The sequence below is a fragment of the Cyprinus carpio genome, chromosome B15, assembly GCF_018340385.1.
Source record: "Cyprinus carpio isolate SPL01 chromosome B15, ASM1834038v1, whole genome shotgun sequence".
Taxonomy (NCBI): domain Eukaryota; kingdom Metazoa; phylum Chordata; class Actinopteri; order Cypriniformes; family Cyprinidae; genus Cyprinus; species Cyprinus carpio.
Window position 1 is genome coordinate 27,653,603 of NC_056611.1, and position 15,141 is coordinate 27,668,743.

The following is a 15,141-nucleotide window of genomic DNA, read 5'->3' on the forward strand; positions in this document are numbered from 1 at the left end:
AGACTGGAGTAATGATGCTGAAAATTCAGCTTTTATCACAGGAATAAATTACATTTTACACTATATTACAATTGACAACAATAATAATAACATAATATAAATAATAATGTAATAATATTTCACCATTTTACTGTATTTCTGATCAGATAAATGCAGTATTGATGAGCAGATTTCAATCAAATCAAAATGAATCAAAACTGAAATCAATGCTGGAAGATTAATCACACTAGAAATTCTAGAGATTCTAGAGTTTACCACACTAGTTTTATATTGCACAATATATGTCATCTGCAAGCGGAAAATCTGCATTCTGTGCTAAGAATTCATACTGCATACAGCAGAAATTGTAAGTGAAAGTATGCAAGCATGCTATTAAAGCATAGCCATGCATTCTTAAAGATTTAGTCATTTAAATTCAATGTTTAGCAGTTTATCTAGTTCTCTTCTGGGTCCATGCACACTAACCAGTGCGTTTGTTAGGACAGTGTATATCAGAAGTGCACTAGCTATGCAGGATACATCCATGAGCACCACGAAGCTCTTGCATTGCTCCAAATTCAGCTGCTTCTCGCTACCTGCAAAGACTGACCGACCAGAAAACAGGAAACAGAAACAATATAATCCATCTCACTTCCTTACTGGTTACCACATCACTTCCTGCATGGTTTTCAACTATGCTAGCAGAACTAATGAAAAGAATTGCATTAGCATGACACAGTGATCACGACTTCTCCTGCAAACCGCTTTTACCATTAAAATGCAAATGTAGAAAAAAAGAAGTGAACAGATGAAAAACAGCTTGTGAATAAACATATTCTCACCTCCTTTGGCAATGGCTCCAGTCAGCATGTTATACAGATCCAGAGAGGTACAATAAGATTCCTATAGACAACACGTACAACACTGTTAACAGTCACACGCATATGACATTAGAGCTACATATTAGCTCTACAAATACATGCAAGTAATGTGTGTTTTTACCTTGCCACAGTGTTTCACAAAGAGCTCTCTCGCTTCATTTAAAGACGGCAGACCTACGAGACGTGGAGACATTGGCTACACACACAAACAGACAGGCAGAAACAATTAAAACCCAACAGTTAAATGGACCCAGAGCTAACAAATGATCAAAGCTACATCAACTTCTCCATTTTACCGGTGTAATCGAGTTTCCATCTACTGTTGGTGTCACGACAGCTCTGCAAACACACAAAAACAACATACGTATTGACATATGTAGCAGTTTATGATGTTAAAACAAAGAAGAAGCAACAATCCCACCAAGTTATAAAAACATAATTTCTGAATTTTCGCTGAACGTTCAAACAGTCCATGTTTTAAAACACTGAGGAAACTTTACCTTTGAATGTTCTCTGAAACAAGTAGTAACATTAAAAAATTTAAAAAGCATTTCATGATTAATATAGCCAACAAATGTTTTGTGCTGACATATGACCAATTAACTTTAACATTCTGTTAATGGTAATGGAAGAATGTTTGTTCGTAACTTTGAATGAACCTTGCCAGAACATTCTGTGTTAGCTGAGATTTGACCTCCAAAAATAAAGACAACTTTTTGAAGTTCTCAGTTTTGTTTCATTTTTTTTCCCCTAGAACTCATTATGGGGATTAAAAAGAGACACAAAGTACTTGTCATATAGTAAGAGCACAGAGGTGTAGCATTAACGTGAATAGTAGCTCAGCAGTGGTGTTACTGCTAACTAAAACTAAAAATCACTTTTGTTAATGGAAATGAAGATGACATAAAAATCAAAAAAAAAAAAAAAAAAAAAAAAAACCTTACATAACTTATACAAATATTAGAAATGCTGCATTGGCAACTAACTAAAATATAATTTGTTTATGTTGAATCACTTAAACTGAAAAAAATAAATAAATAATAATAATAATAATAATTGAAATATTAAATTTAAGAAATAATAAAGCACATAACACAATTATTAAAACTTAAAATAAAATGAAAAATGGAAATACAAAAATAAAAGCTAATTCAAAATACTAATTTTGAATAATAATAATTTTTAAAATGAATTAAATTAAAATAAAATTGAAACGACTAAATGTTATGTTAATATTCAAATATTTTAGTAACACTTAAGTAATACTAAAATAACACTGCAGCAGAAAATATTGGAAAATACTGAGAAAATATTAGTTATGTGTATTTGATTACTGGGTCTGTTTCTCAGAATAAACACCAGGAGATGTTATAGAGATCTCGTTTGTGATTTTCTAGCATGTTGGTGAGCATCACTTACATGGTTTTGTTTGCTTTCTCGGTCAGGACTCTCAGAAGGAATTCTTCCTCCCTGTTGGTATTTATGTAGGGAATGATGATGTAATGACCGAGTGGCAGGCGACCGCGATACACATGCTCCCGCCGCGGCTCACTAATGTCGCGGCGCACCGGCCTCAACTGTTCCAAGTCTTGAGAGGAGAGGAATTCATACTCGGATCGGACCTGATCCCACACGCGCACACACACACACACACACACACACACACACACACACACACACACACACACACACACACACACACACACACACACATACACACACACACACACACACACACACACACACACATCAGACAGAGACACTAACATGCTCAAATCTTCACATCATGAGCTCAGAAATTGTTCTTTTTATTTCATTTTTCCTTTTCGCATGATATATGAAATATATTTTTATTTTCTATACTGCTTCCTTCAAGCAGAACAATATATAATATAATACAGTGACTAGTTTTTCCTTTGAATCAGTATACTATATACATATATAAATATAATACATAATGAATCATATATTCTATAATACAGTTCTTTTTCTAAGCAGGGCAGTTACCTAAAACTAAAACCATAACAAAATGATGTTATTTCAAATGACAAAAATGTTAACTGAAATAAAATATAGTAAACTTATTTCTATAAATAATATTTTATTTATATATTCATATATTTTATTTAAATAATATTACATAAATATTATATACATATATACTATAGTTCTTTTTTCTAACCAGTACAATACATAGTATATAATAAATAATATATAATATGTTACAAAATACAGTGTCTAGTTCATCCTCTGAAGCAGGGTAGTTATAATTAACTTAAACTAAAACCTTAAAACATCCCTTTACTTCAAAAAAAAAAAAAGAAAAAAGAAAAGAAAAGAAAAAAATAAAAGGCCACATTCCTCATTTTCATTTAGTTTAACTTTTTTTTTTACTAAACTAACTGAAATAAAAAAATACAAATAAATAGATAAAACAACACAATAACTAAATTAAAATATTGAAACAAAAATGAATAGAAAAACTATCTCAACGATACTAAGACATCATTTCTTTGAAGTGTTCATTGTAGCCGTCTGAGAACCTGTAAACATCCAACCAATCAGATTGCAGCTTGCATATCCAATAATACACACTTAGAAAACAGAAGTGTGAAACCTTGTATATGCGCAGCTCGGTGTTGGACAGTACCCCTGTCTTATGAGTGTGTTTCTGCATGAGCGCCAGCAGGAATGAGCACATTTGTTCAGGGTCACTGGGGTCGTCCTCCTCCAGCAGGGTCAGACTGTACTGAGGAAGCCCTACAAACACATGTGAGCATAATACAGTGACAAGCTCTTCTGTTGAAGTGGTATGATATTTGTGTATGAGTGTGAACAGTGCTGCTCACGTACCTCGCTGAGGAATCCAGTGTCCGTGATGCAAAGTACATTTCCAGGGCTTTTTGACTTTGCTCTCACTCAGCGCATCTCCGCTCAGGTGACAAACCTCTACCATGTCAAAGTTCTGGCAGAAATCTTCCGGAGACATCCTGATGGGCAGAGAGAAGACGATGAAGAGGCATCGGCCATCTAAACCAATCAGAGAAGATCCTGAATATGAATCAGCCAATCAGAATAGAGAGAAACCCGTCTCACCAGAATTCCCCGTCTTCTTGCTGGATTCTTTCCACACGCTGCTGCTCTTCAGCGCTCACATTATCCCACTCGCTTCTAAACTCATCATTAAACAACAAACACACTCCTGGCTAAACATTTTCTCGGCATCTGGATCTTAACAGAGAAATGTCACAGACTTATTTTGTTTTATATTTAACAAATGTCTTTTTGCACTTTATCTAAATATAATATTTACATCATTTATGAATTTTGTAAAGGTCTGAGGACAGGTTTGTCCCCAAAATATAGTTAAATAAACCCATACATATATGTTTAATCAGCAAGGACGTGTTCAATTGATCAAAAATGAGAGTAAAGACATTTTTAATATTACAAATGGTTTCTGTTTCAAGTAAATTCTTGTGAACTTACTATGCATCAAAGAACCCTGAACAGATTACGGTTTTCACTAAAATATTCAGCAGCACGGCTGTTTTCAACATTGATCATAATCAGAAACGTTTCTTGAGTCACAAATTGGCATTATTTAAAATTGTGAAATATATGATATTCTAAATGACCAGAATGATTTCTGAAGGATCATGTGACACTGAAGACTAGAGTAATGATGCTGAAAATTCAGCTTTGATCACAGGAATAAATTCTATTTGACAAAATAGTCAAATAGAAAAGTTATCTTAAAAGGTAAAAATCTTTCAAAATATTACTGCTTTTACTGCACTTTTAATCAAATCAGGGTAGCCTTGATGAGCATAAAAGACATTATTTAAAAAAAAAAACATGTTTGTTACTTTCACTTTCACTTTCATATTTAAATAATGTGTTTTGTACCCTCCATCACTCCAAGGCCCATTCCACTCAGTGTTACCCCAAGGGTTCCTGATCCGCACCAGCTGAACCGGACTGCCCTTAGTCTTGATCTGAAACACACATAAAGCAAACTCAGTCTGAAGAACAGTGATGTTTGCAGGACTTGCTGTGTTTCTCTTTCTTCATAAGAGACTGTATTCTGGCCTTTAGACAAAAACATTTCAGCTACTTGGCTATTTATGATAACTACAGCAGCGTGTGGGACAACTCATATTTTCTTGAAAAGAAGTATGTGAAACCAAATCCAAATGCTAAATTCGAGCAACTTTGAATGATGTTCAACATAAGGGGTTTAAAAGATAATTCATCAATTTAACTGGACTGACATGTATAGTACTGACTGAGAATAAAATCTGAACTGAATAATGTGGCACTATCATCTACTGGATCTGCTTTACAGCTCAAATTGAATTTGCTTCAGAATTGATGAACTTTACAAAATGAGCATTAAATCTGCATCGTATAAAGCACTATATAAAGAATGATTATAAATAAAACAACAAAGACTCACAAACAAGTCTTTGTTGTTCATGGAACATTTATTTTCTGGAACATCTTTAAATGTTGCTACTTGTTTCAGATGATTCAGAGAACATTCAAAAGTAACATTCCCGTAATGTTTAAAAAATTATAAAATGGAACGTTCCCTTAAAATTCAAAAATTGCAAGTTTTGGAACTTTGGCTAACGTTCTGGCAAGGTTCTCTCAAAGTTATCAACCAACATTCTTCCAGTAACATTGACAGAATATTTGTTAAAAGATATCTGGTCATTTATGTTAGCATGAAAACATTTATCATATAGAAACTTTTTTCTGAAAATGTTACTACTCGGGTAACAAATTTAGAATCAAAAAACTTATTCTGAAGTTTTTCCTAAAATGCTAAATTCTTACAACATTCTACTAAATTTATTTTACCCTAAATATTTATATGAACGTTTACTTTTAATATTCTAAGAACGTTAAAATGTTTCACAAAACGTAAGTACAAATCACTTAATGAAGACGCTCAGAGAATGCTGTTCTGAGAACAAAAGAACGTAAATCAAATATTAATAAAGTTATAAGAACTTTTCATAAACACTGCTTTAAGAATATTTTGTCCTAATATTTATATGTACTGTTTAATCATTTATAACTTTAAAAAACCTCTTCATAACATTCAAAAGTAACATTCCTATAACGTTTGCAAAATTATCAAATGAAATGTTCCTCTAACTTTTACATATGCAAGAAAAAAAAACATGATAAATCTTAAAAAATCAAAAACATTAAGAAATATTTCTTACTATTTCTAATCTTGCGTACTATTTCAGTTTGAAGTATGTGAATTGGGACTCTAATACGCTACATATTCTGTTGTTATTTAAGCAGATGGTGCCCTCTGGTGGAACACGCTAATGAAACACAGATCAAGAGCTGGTTTAACAGACAAATAATAAAAAAAGCGAGTGAAAAAAACCACCCAAGGTAAAATTTCCCCTCTCACCGTCTCCAAGCCAGTCACAGAGTAGGCATGCCAGTACACTATCCCAAAATCATTTTTCTTCCCGAAGGGACCCTTCACAAAGACAGAGAGTCAAGACAATAGATTACTTTCACAAAATAACATCTGTCAAAATAAAAAACACTTTCCTGGAACTCAAGAAAAATAATTTTACCTAGAAGAACACAAACAAAGAAGAAAGAACCCTATCACCAGTAATTCTCACAACAATTTCATTTATAACATTATGGAATGTTATATTCTGGCGGTTAAAGGTCTGCGCTGCTGAATGAAAGTTTTGATCAGTGAGCTGTAACTTATATGTACCCTCTTACTGAAACCTGTAATTTAATATGCTGCTGTCACAGACACAAATTCCAGATTTCTTTTTATTAAAGAAATGAATACTTGTATCCAGCAAGGATGCATTAAATGCATCAAAGGTGACAATAAACATTTATAATGTTACAAAATATTTCTATTTCGAATAAATGCGGTTCTTTTGAAATTTCGATTCATCAAAGAATCCAGGAAAAACAGACATCACAGTTTCCACAAAAATGTATATCGATAATAATCAGAAATGTTTCCTGAGCAGCAAATCAGCATATTAGAATGATTTCTGAAGATCATGTGACACTGAAGACTGGAGGAATGATGCTGAAAATTCAGCTAGTAATAAATTACAGTTTCAAATATTTTCTAATAGAAAACAGTTATTTTAAACTGTAGTAATACTTCAAAAAATTACTGTTTAATGTATCTTTGATCAAATAAATGCAGCTTTGGTGAGCAGAAGAGATTTTTTTCAGAAACATATAAAAAAAATCTTTTGAATGGTAGTGTACATTTTGACAAGCAGTGTGGGGATTTTACATGATTAAAAACTGCACATACACTGCTTCAGAAGACTTGAAATACTACTTCGATGACACTTTATTAGAGCTTAAACATCTACAGAATTTAGAGCTTTCTATTCACTGTCACTGTATGAAAAAGAGCAGCATGAACATTCTACTAAACATCTTTATTTGTGTTCCACAGAAGTCATCATACAGGTTTGAAATGATGTGAGGGAGACTAAATGATGAGAGAATTGGAATTTTGGGGAGAATTATTCCTTTTAATAAGGCATGTGAAGAGAGCGTACCGTTGTGTTAGCACAGTTGATTAGAGCTCCTTTCTGCAGCAGCGGCTGCAGTTCATAGCCCAGTTTTCGAGGGTCAGACGGCACCCTTAGTCCCCCTGTAATCCCTGTTGTGTTTTCTGTCGTCGCATGATGGTGGTAACATGTCCAGTGCAGAATAACCACCCTTCAGCCTAAAAAAGAGATGGAGAGGATAATCTGAACAACAAGCAGTTTATGTGCATGCAGAGCACACCCTCAGACCTTCCAAGATGATTGTTTCGTGATATATGGACGAGTATGTGATTTAAGTGACGTGACATACAGCCGTATTTAACCCATCCAAAGTGCACACACACAGCAGTGAACACACACACACACTGTGAACACACACCTGGAGCAGTGGGCAGCCATTTATGCTGCAGCGCCCGGGGAGCACCACAGTTGTGGTATTGCCGGCCCGAGACTCGAACCCACAACCTTAGGGTTAGGAGTCAAACTCTCTAACCACTAGGCCACGACTTCCCCATGTAGGCAGAACAGATTTGTAGAAATATAGCATTACATCAGTCACCAATGGATGCTCTGCAGTGAATGGGTGCCACCAGAATGAAAGTCCAAACAGCTGATAAAAACATTGTGAAGCCAAAAGCTGCATGTTTGTAAGAAACTTTAAAATGTATAACTTTAAATCTTCACTTCTGGGCAAAACACGACTCCTTTATATTTAATTAGTCTTTCTCCTGTGAAAAATTGCATCCCCTATGGTCTCTCACATCAAAATCCACCAAATTGTTTGTTTAGAACTTTTTTGAACTGCTTGTGCTTGATCTGTTTTCAGCCTGAAGCTATGGTTTGCAGTTAAAAATGCCTTGATGCATTTGTTTCGTACAAACACGCAGCCTTTCATTTCACAAGATTATGCATTTTTTTCGTACAAACAGTGGATTACCGTACAAACATGCAGCCTTTCATTTCACAAGATTTCACAATGTGGATTATTGTGATGTTTTAATCAGCTGTTTGGACTCATGGACGTCATTCTGACGGCGAAATGCTACATTTCTCTAAATCTGATCTGATCTGACAAACTCATCTACATCTCGGATGGCCTGAGGGTGAGTAAATGTTCAGCAAATTTTCATTTTTGTGTTAACTGTTCCTTTAAATATGATATCCAGGCATTTTTATGCATCAAAATATTCCACTAACTTGGCATAAGCTTTCTCCAGTAGGGCGCTCCAGAATTCATCCTTGTTTGAGGAGCGCATATAGACCAATTTATCTCTTTTTGTCGGCAAGCGGTCATCAATTTGCACATCAGTCCACACACCATTCTGCCAAAACTACAGACAGAGAGACACCGTTAAAACCAACAGAACTGCTTCATTCTGTATGGTAACACACAGTACTAACCCGAAAACGAAAGCAGCCGTTGTATCCCCCCTGAAAGCCTTGGCCTGGGGGAACGACCTGATGCAGAAGAAAAGGGTTGAGAGAGAGAGACGCCACCGCAGACAAGAACCAGCAGTCATCTGAGAGAGAGAGTTCAAGCACATTAAGCCTGTTAAAACATGTTTTACGTCTAATTTGTGTTTATTAGTTATTTGATTGTTTTTATTAATGTAGGTCAAAATGTGAATTAATTATCAGCCTGTTTGTCTATAAAAGCTCAGATTGTCTTCGGGAACACAATTTAAGATATTTTGGATGAAAACCGGGAGGCTTGTGACTTACACTGTCAAGGTCCAGAAAAAGTATGAAAGACATCGTCAGAATATTCCATCTGCCATCAGTGATTCAACCGTAATGTTACGAAGTGATGAGAATACTTTTTGTACACAAAGAAAAAAAAAAAGGTGCTATGGTGATGTGGGGAGAGACAGAGGAGAGGAATTGTTGAATAAAGTTATTTTAGTTTTGTTCGCTTACAAAAAGTATTCTTGTCGCTTCATAAAGTTACGGTTGAATCACTTCTGGCAGATGGATTTTTCTGACGATGCTTTTCATACCTTTCCTGGACCTTGACACTGTTATTTATTTGGCAGTCTATGGGACAGTCTCAAGCCTGTTTGTTTTCATCCAAAATATCTTAAGTTGTGTTCCGAAGACGAACAAAGCTTTTACGGGTTTGGAACGACACGAGGGTAAGTAAAAATGACAAAAGTTTCATTTTGGGGTGGAGTATCCCTTTTAAAAAGATGATTCTAATAGACCCTTTTACTGTTTGTACACAATGATGACGTAGCAACGTATGCGAGCGCATTTTGGCAACGGAAGTATGTGAGAATCAGCAGCATGTCAAGCTACACGAGTGGATTAAGCAACACAGACAGAGAAAGTTATTAAATCGCCTGCAGCCACAGGCGCCGCCGGCTCTTCTGAAACAGTCGTGGATTGTCAGAAAATCCTATAAAACTTTAGCCCATTGGTGGAATATAATATCGATTAGTGCAACCATAAACGCAACAACCAGACATTTTGATGCTGGGAAACCGTTTTGATAATCTTTCTGAGTTGCTAACACGTTAGAACCACTGGGGAAAAACACCACTTCCGTTGCCAAAATGCTCGCGCAACTATTTGATCACGTGGGCTGTAAAATGTCTATATGTTATGTGGTGAAATAAGTTTATTCTGCTACATTGCTTGTTATTTGGTTTTACTTTAGGGTTTTCAACATTTAATATTAAATGGAGACCCAACACAAAAAATCATGAAAATCAAACATTTTAACTGCGTATTAACAGAAAATGGTCAAAAGTTTGCAATAATTATGATTTTTAATGCTTTGAACATTAAAGTCTCTTCTGCTAAACAAGGTAGCATTTATTTGATGAAAAATCCAGTAAATCCAGTGATATTGTGAAATATGATCAGTTTAAAAGGGCTGTTTTCTTTTTTAGTATTTATTTATTTTTTACTGTCGCATAATAAAAGTTTTTCTTTCTTTCTATTTTAAAATCTAACCCCAAACTTTTGTATGGTATTGTGTCACAGTTACCACAAAATGTTAGCAAAAACTGTTTTCAAAATTGATAATAGTCAGAAATGTTTTTCTGAGAAGCAAATCAGCATATTGGACTGATTTCTGAAGGATCACGTGATACTGAAGACACTGAAGAGTCATGATGCGGACAATTCAGCTATGATCACTGGAATAAATTACATTTCCAAATACATTAAAATAAAAAAACAAATATAATATAAAAATATAATAACATTTCACAATTTTTTACTGTATTTTAAACAAATATACCCAGTTTTGGTGAGCATTAGAGACTTTCTGTCATTTTTAACAGACTCTGGGTCATAATCTTGTGTAGTTTTATTTGTGTTTTTGAGGATAAGGGTATCATTCTCTAATTGATGAGCTTCTACCAAGTGACAGACCAATGTGCACCAAAATTTATGTTAATGTGAATTCTTATTGTTTAAATGATTCAAAATCAAATGCTCACTCAGTTCTCCCTGGCAGACATCCATACGTGTGGCTCCATCTGTAATAAACTGAGGAGACTTACAGATCTCCTGGAAAAGAGAGGAGAAAGTACAAAAGGTCACTTTAGGGTCAATGGATATTTAGGAATAGGAATAATAGGTCATCATTTTATCAAAAAAAAAAACAACAACAACAACAAAAAAATGTTTTATTATAATCACTGATTTAAAGGATCTATTCTGACTTAAGAACTTTGAATAGTTGAAAAAGCAACTATTGCTTTAAACCTTAAAGCAATAAGAGATGCAATAAAACAAATGCTAAATGCCATCAGAATAATGTTGCATAATGTTGTAAATGATGTTGTGAATAATGTTGTTGTGTGTTTTGTTGTTTAATTATGTTGTAATGTGTTTATTTTAACATTCCAAGCTATATTTTCTTACTTTTGGACATACAAATATTAGCATCTGCTCCATTTTCAGACTGTTATTGCATTAAATAAACAGCACATGCTTTGCTAATTTGCGTGCACTGCGATGGCATTCAAACAGTTTAAGCGTGATTATAAGTGGTGAAATACTTTTTTATTAGTGCATAACTTTAAAATACAACAAAGCATTATGTTCAAATACAATGTATAGTACTGGTCACACCCCCAAATCAACCCAGCTAACACAAAACGTTCCCACGTATTTCACTAATGTTTTAATAAGTTATACAGAAATGTTACGACAAAACGTTCTTAAAGTAATGTTTATGTAACATTATGCCTGTTTGATATGCGTTCTCATAATGTTGAGAGAAAATTTTCTCAGAACAACATTTTCAACGTCCTTATGTTATTTGTTCTTGATGAACATTCTAAGAAACGTTTTTATAACATTCTTTAAATAACATTCTAAGCACGAAAAGAAAACTGGGTATGTTCTTAGAATATTAAAAACAGACGTTCCACTAACGCTAGCCTATATTTTGTGTGGAAACAAACGTACTAGAAAGTTGTAAGAAACGTTTTTGTAACCTTGGTTTAAGGTTATAATCATGGACATTTCAATGTTAAAACATTTCAAAACAAAACGCTCCCACGTGGTTTTTAGAACCTACATTTGTTGCCCGGGAAAGAACAGCTCAGGTACAGTATGTGCATGTATGCATGTACAGTATGTGCCCTCTGGAGGTGTGTGCTGCCCTGGGCTGTCACTTTGGCTCACCTGTGGTCGTTTCCAAACAAACTCTTCCCGAATCGGCATGTGCTGCTTCGGGAAGGTGGCGTCCTCGTAAAGCCCGTCCGGCAGAGGAAACCCGGAGGTGGGAGACCTCAGCAGCGTCGGGCTGCCCAGACTCTCCCAGGGGGTCGAACCGGACGAGTCTCTGCTCAGTTGTGTCCTTATTTCGAACATACTGGAGTGCTTCTATCTTTCTGAATCTGTCAGCGTGTTTGGGAACGAGTGTATCTGAATGCACACACAGACGATTATATTTATCCCTACTGTCAAAAACGTCAACGAATCGAATATTGGTCTGCGGTATAGTGGGCGTAAACTTCAGCAGCTTACCTTTAAACAGTTCCTCCCTCCACCTGTGCGCTAACTAACACTGTCAAAACCAAACCTTTGTCATCATACACGACAACCTTAACCACAGAGGAACACATAATCTTGCAAAAAGACCTTTGCGTTGACATTTTGCAACAAAGGCAAACAATAGATGTAAACAATTGCCACGATGAAGCACAAAAGCACTGATAGAGAATACACACATTAAAGAGATGCGGAAGGTTTGGAGGTTTGCAGGTTTGGCTCTTATACTCTTTGGAATCTGATTCAATTACTGATCTATTACTGTGATAACTGAACTGTAATGTGCATGTTAGCCTGGTCTGTCTGTCTTTGGATGCCTTAAACTACAAAACACAATGTCCAGACCCATGCAGTGATAAAAAAAAGAAAAAGAAAAATAATGAACTTGGAGTAGTTGTTGTGATCAATAATATGCTGATTTGCTGCTAAAGAAACATTTTTGATTATTATCACTGTTGAAAACAGTTGAACTGCTGCATTATGTGGAAAAAGTAATACATTTTATTTTTTAGAATTCTTTGATGAATAAAAAAAGTTAAAAATGTTATTTGAAGTAGAAATCTTTTTATTTTATAATTATACTATAAATGTCACCTCTGATTAAATGAATGCATCCTTAATAAACAGAAGTATTAATTTCTTTAAAACAAATCTATTGACCTCAAAGATTTAAACAGTGGTTTGTTTATTGCATTAGGGAATAATACACTACAAAACAGTTTTATTTTGTGCAAAATATATAATAACATGTATAAGATTATGGCATGGCCAGAACATTTAAAGTTGATTAAATTTGAAATTGAATCAGCTTTTTTTCTTCCCAGATGAATTTGATGAGATGAGAAAGACTGTTATAATCAGGTAACAAAGATTTGTTTATCCAAAAAAAACTTGCAAATGAGGTAGAAAAAGCAGTTCACCCTTAGGCAACAGTAACATGAGAAGAAATACAGTACTGTTTGTAGAGAAGTGAGGCGTACAGAGACGTGGGTGTGAGTCACAGTGTATACACTGTATATAGGGTTTAGTACAGATTTAATTAGTTTGCTCAATGAGATATGTTTTTTTTTATTGCATAGTTTATGTATTGTTTTCTTTGTTTTGTTAGCCTTATATTATGTATTGTCATTCTAGTAGTTGTTTAGTGGTGGGGATTAAAACATTTCTGCGAGATCAGATGAGAAAGTATTTTGATGGTATTAAGTGTAATAATGGCATCTGCAGTGATATTTAAATGAATAAGTACAAGCTGACAAATTAGTTACCTATGGAATAAAAATAACTGATTAATGCAAACTAATTCTTTGAAATGTTACCTTTAGGTAACACTTTATATTACAACATCCTTGTTACACGTTACATGTACTTACTATTATAATAACACTTAATTATGCATAATTACATGCAAGTAAACCTAAGCTAAACCCTAGTCCTAAAAGCTAAGCATATAGTAAGTACATGTAGTTAATTTTAATTACACTGTAACATGGACACCTTAAAATAAAGTTTAAACTAAAAGGCAGTGTAGAGAAAAGAAGATCTCTGATAGCCGAGGCACTCCGTAATTAAAATGTCTTTATTGCAAAAATGACATGTCCTAAATGGACAACTTTAACATTTTAAAGTTGTCCATTTAGGACATGTCATTTTTGCAATAAAGACATTTTAATTACGGAGTGGCTCGGCTATCAGAGATCTTCTTTTCTCTACACTGCCTTTTAAGATGTTCTACCTTGGACCGAAGAGCACCCAAATCAAACTTAAAAGGGATTGAGCACGCCATTCATCTTGAATCTAAAAAGAGTTAATTTTAATTACAATGTAACATGGACACCTTAAAATAAAGTTTAAACTAACTTTAATTAGGAACACATATGTTCATATTTACCACTCACTTTCTATGTTTTAATTGTTCTGCATATTTGCATAATGGACATGGAACACTTTAGAAATGCCCCAGGAAAGATCAGAATCTGAGAAAACATTCCTGCGTCTCCTGGATAGATATCAACATCATGTCAAAACAGAAGCAAGTCCTCACATATACCGCTGGCTGTTTTGCATATAAACCAGTCCGGTGAACAAATGCAAACACATATTTTGAGCTCACAGGTTTTTGGACAAGTATACTATAATGAAGATAAAATAAGATCTTTTAAACAACACTGGTTGGAAGTTACAGCACTGTTTACCTTATCTTTTTTTAAGGGCAATAGTTTATTGTTTATTTGGATCCCCATTAGCTTCCACAAAGTGGTTGCTAGTGTTCCTGGGGTCCAGAAATCGATCCAAGATAAACAGTCTTACAAATAAATAAAAACGAACAAGAACACAATTTCACTTTTCAATTTCATCTCAGCAATTGCAGCACTTAAAATGTACATCTACAAAACTATACATCTCAGCAGTAGCAGCAGTCAAAATATACATTTACATATTTATAAGCAAATTTTTCACATTTTCTTCTAAATACATATGTACAGTTCATCTTTCGTATATTTATAGGAACCATATTTCAGGCGACAGAACCTCGATAAAGTACAGTCTTTTTCATCAGATTTGTTTGTGGACAGTAAAAAAAAGTTGAACCTTACTCACTTGATGTGTTTTATAATCATGTCTAAGTCCCAAATAAACAAGCTTTTCCAAGAAAAAACAAGGAGTTTGATACTTGATTACTTTATGAAAATATACCA

General features: G+C 34.4%; 1 protein-coding gene across 1 annotated transcript in view; it reads right to left on the bottom strand.

Annotated features, from left to right (window-relative positions):
* Positions 1 to 12,368, bottom strand: part of LOC109053863 (calpain-9-like) — a 15,406-nt gene extending 3,038 nt beyond the window's left edge. Inside the window, 16 exon segments of the mRNA XM_042740207.1 lie at positions 520 to 584; positions 822 to 882; positions 982 to 1,056; positions 1,157 to 1,199; positions 2,280 to 2,482; positions 3,478 to 3,620; positions 3,714 to 3,850; positions 3,957 to 4,031; positions 4,770 to 4,858; positions 6,298 to 6,369; positions 7,445 to 7,583; positions 7,585 to 7,614; positions 8,633 to 8,766; positions 8,837 to 8,955; positions 10,882 to 10,951; positions 12,077 to 12,368. Of these exon segments, the coding sequence (XP_042596141.1) occupies positions 520 to 584; positions 822 to 882; positions 982 to 1,056; positions 1,157 to 1,199; positions 2,280 to 2,482; positions 3,478 to 3,620; positions 3,714 to 3,850; positions 3,957 to 4,031; positions 4,770 to 4,858; positions 6,298 to 6,369; positions 7,445 to 7,583; positions 7,585 to 7,614; positions 8,633 to 8,766; positions 8,837 to 8,955; positions 10,882 to 10,951; positions 12,077 to 12,265 (1,644 nt within the window). The 5' untranslated portion in view covers positions 12,266 to 12,368.
* Between the last annotated feature and the right edge of the window lie 2,773 nt (positions 12,369 to 15,141).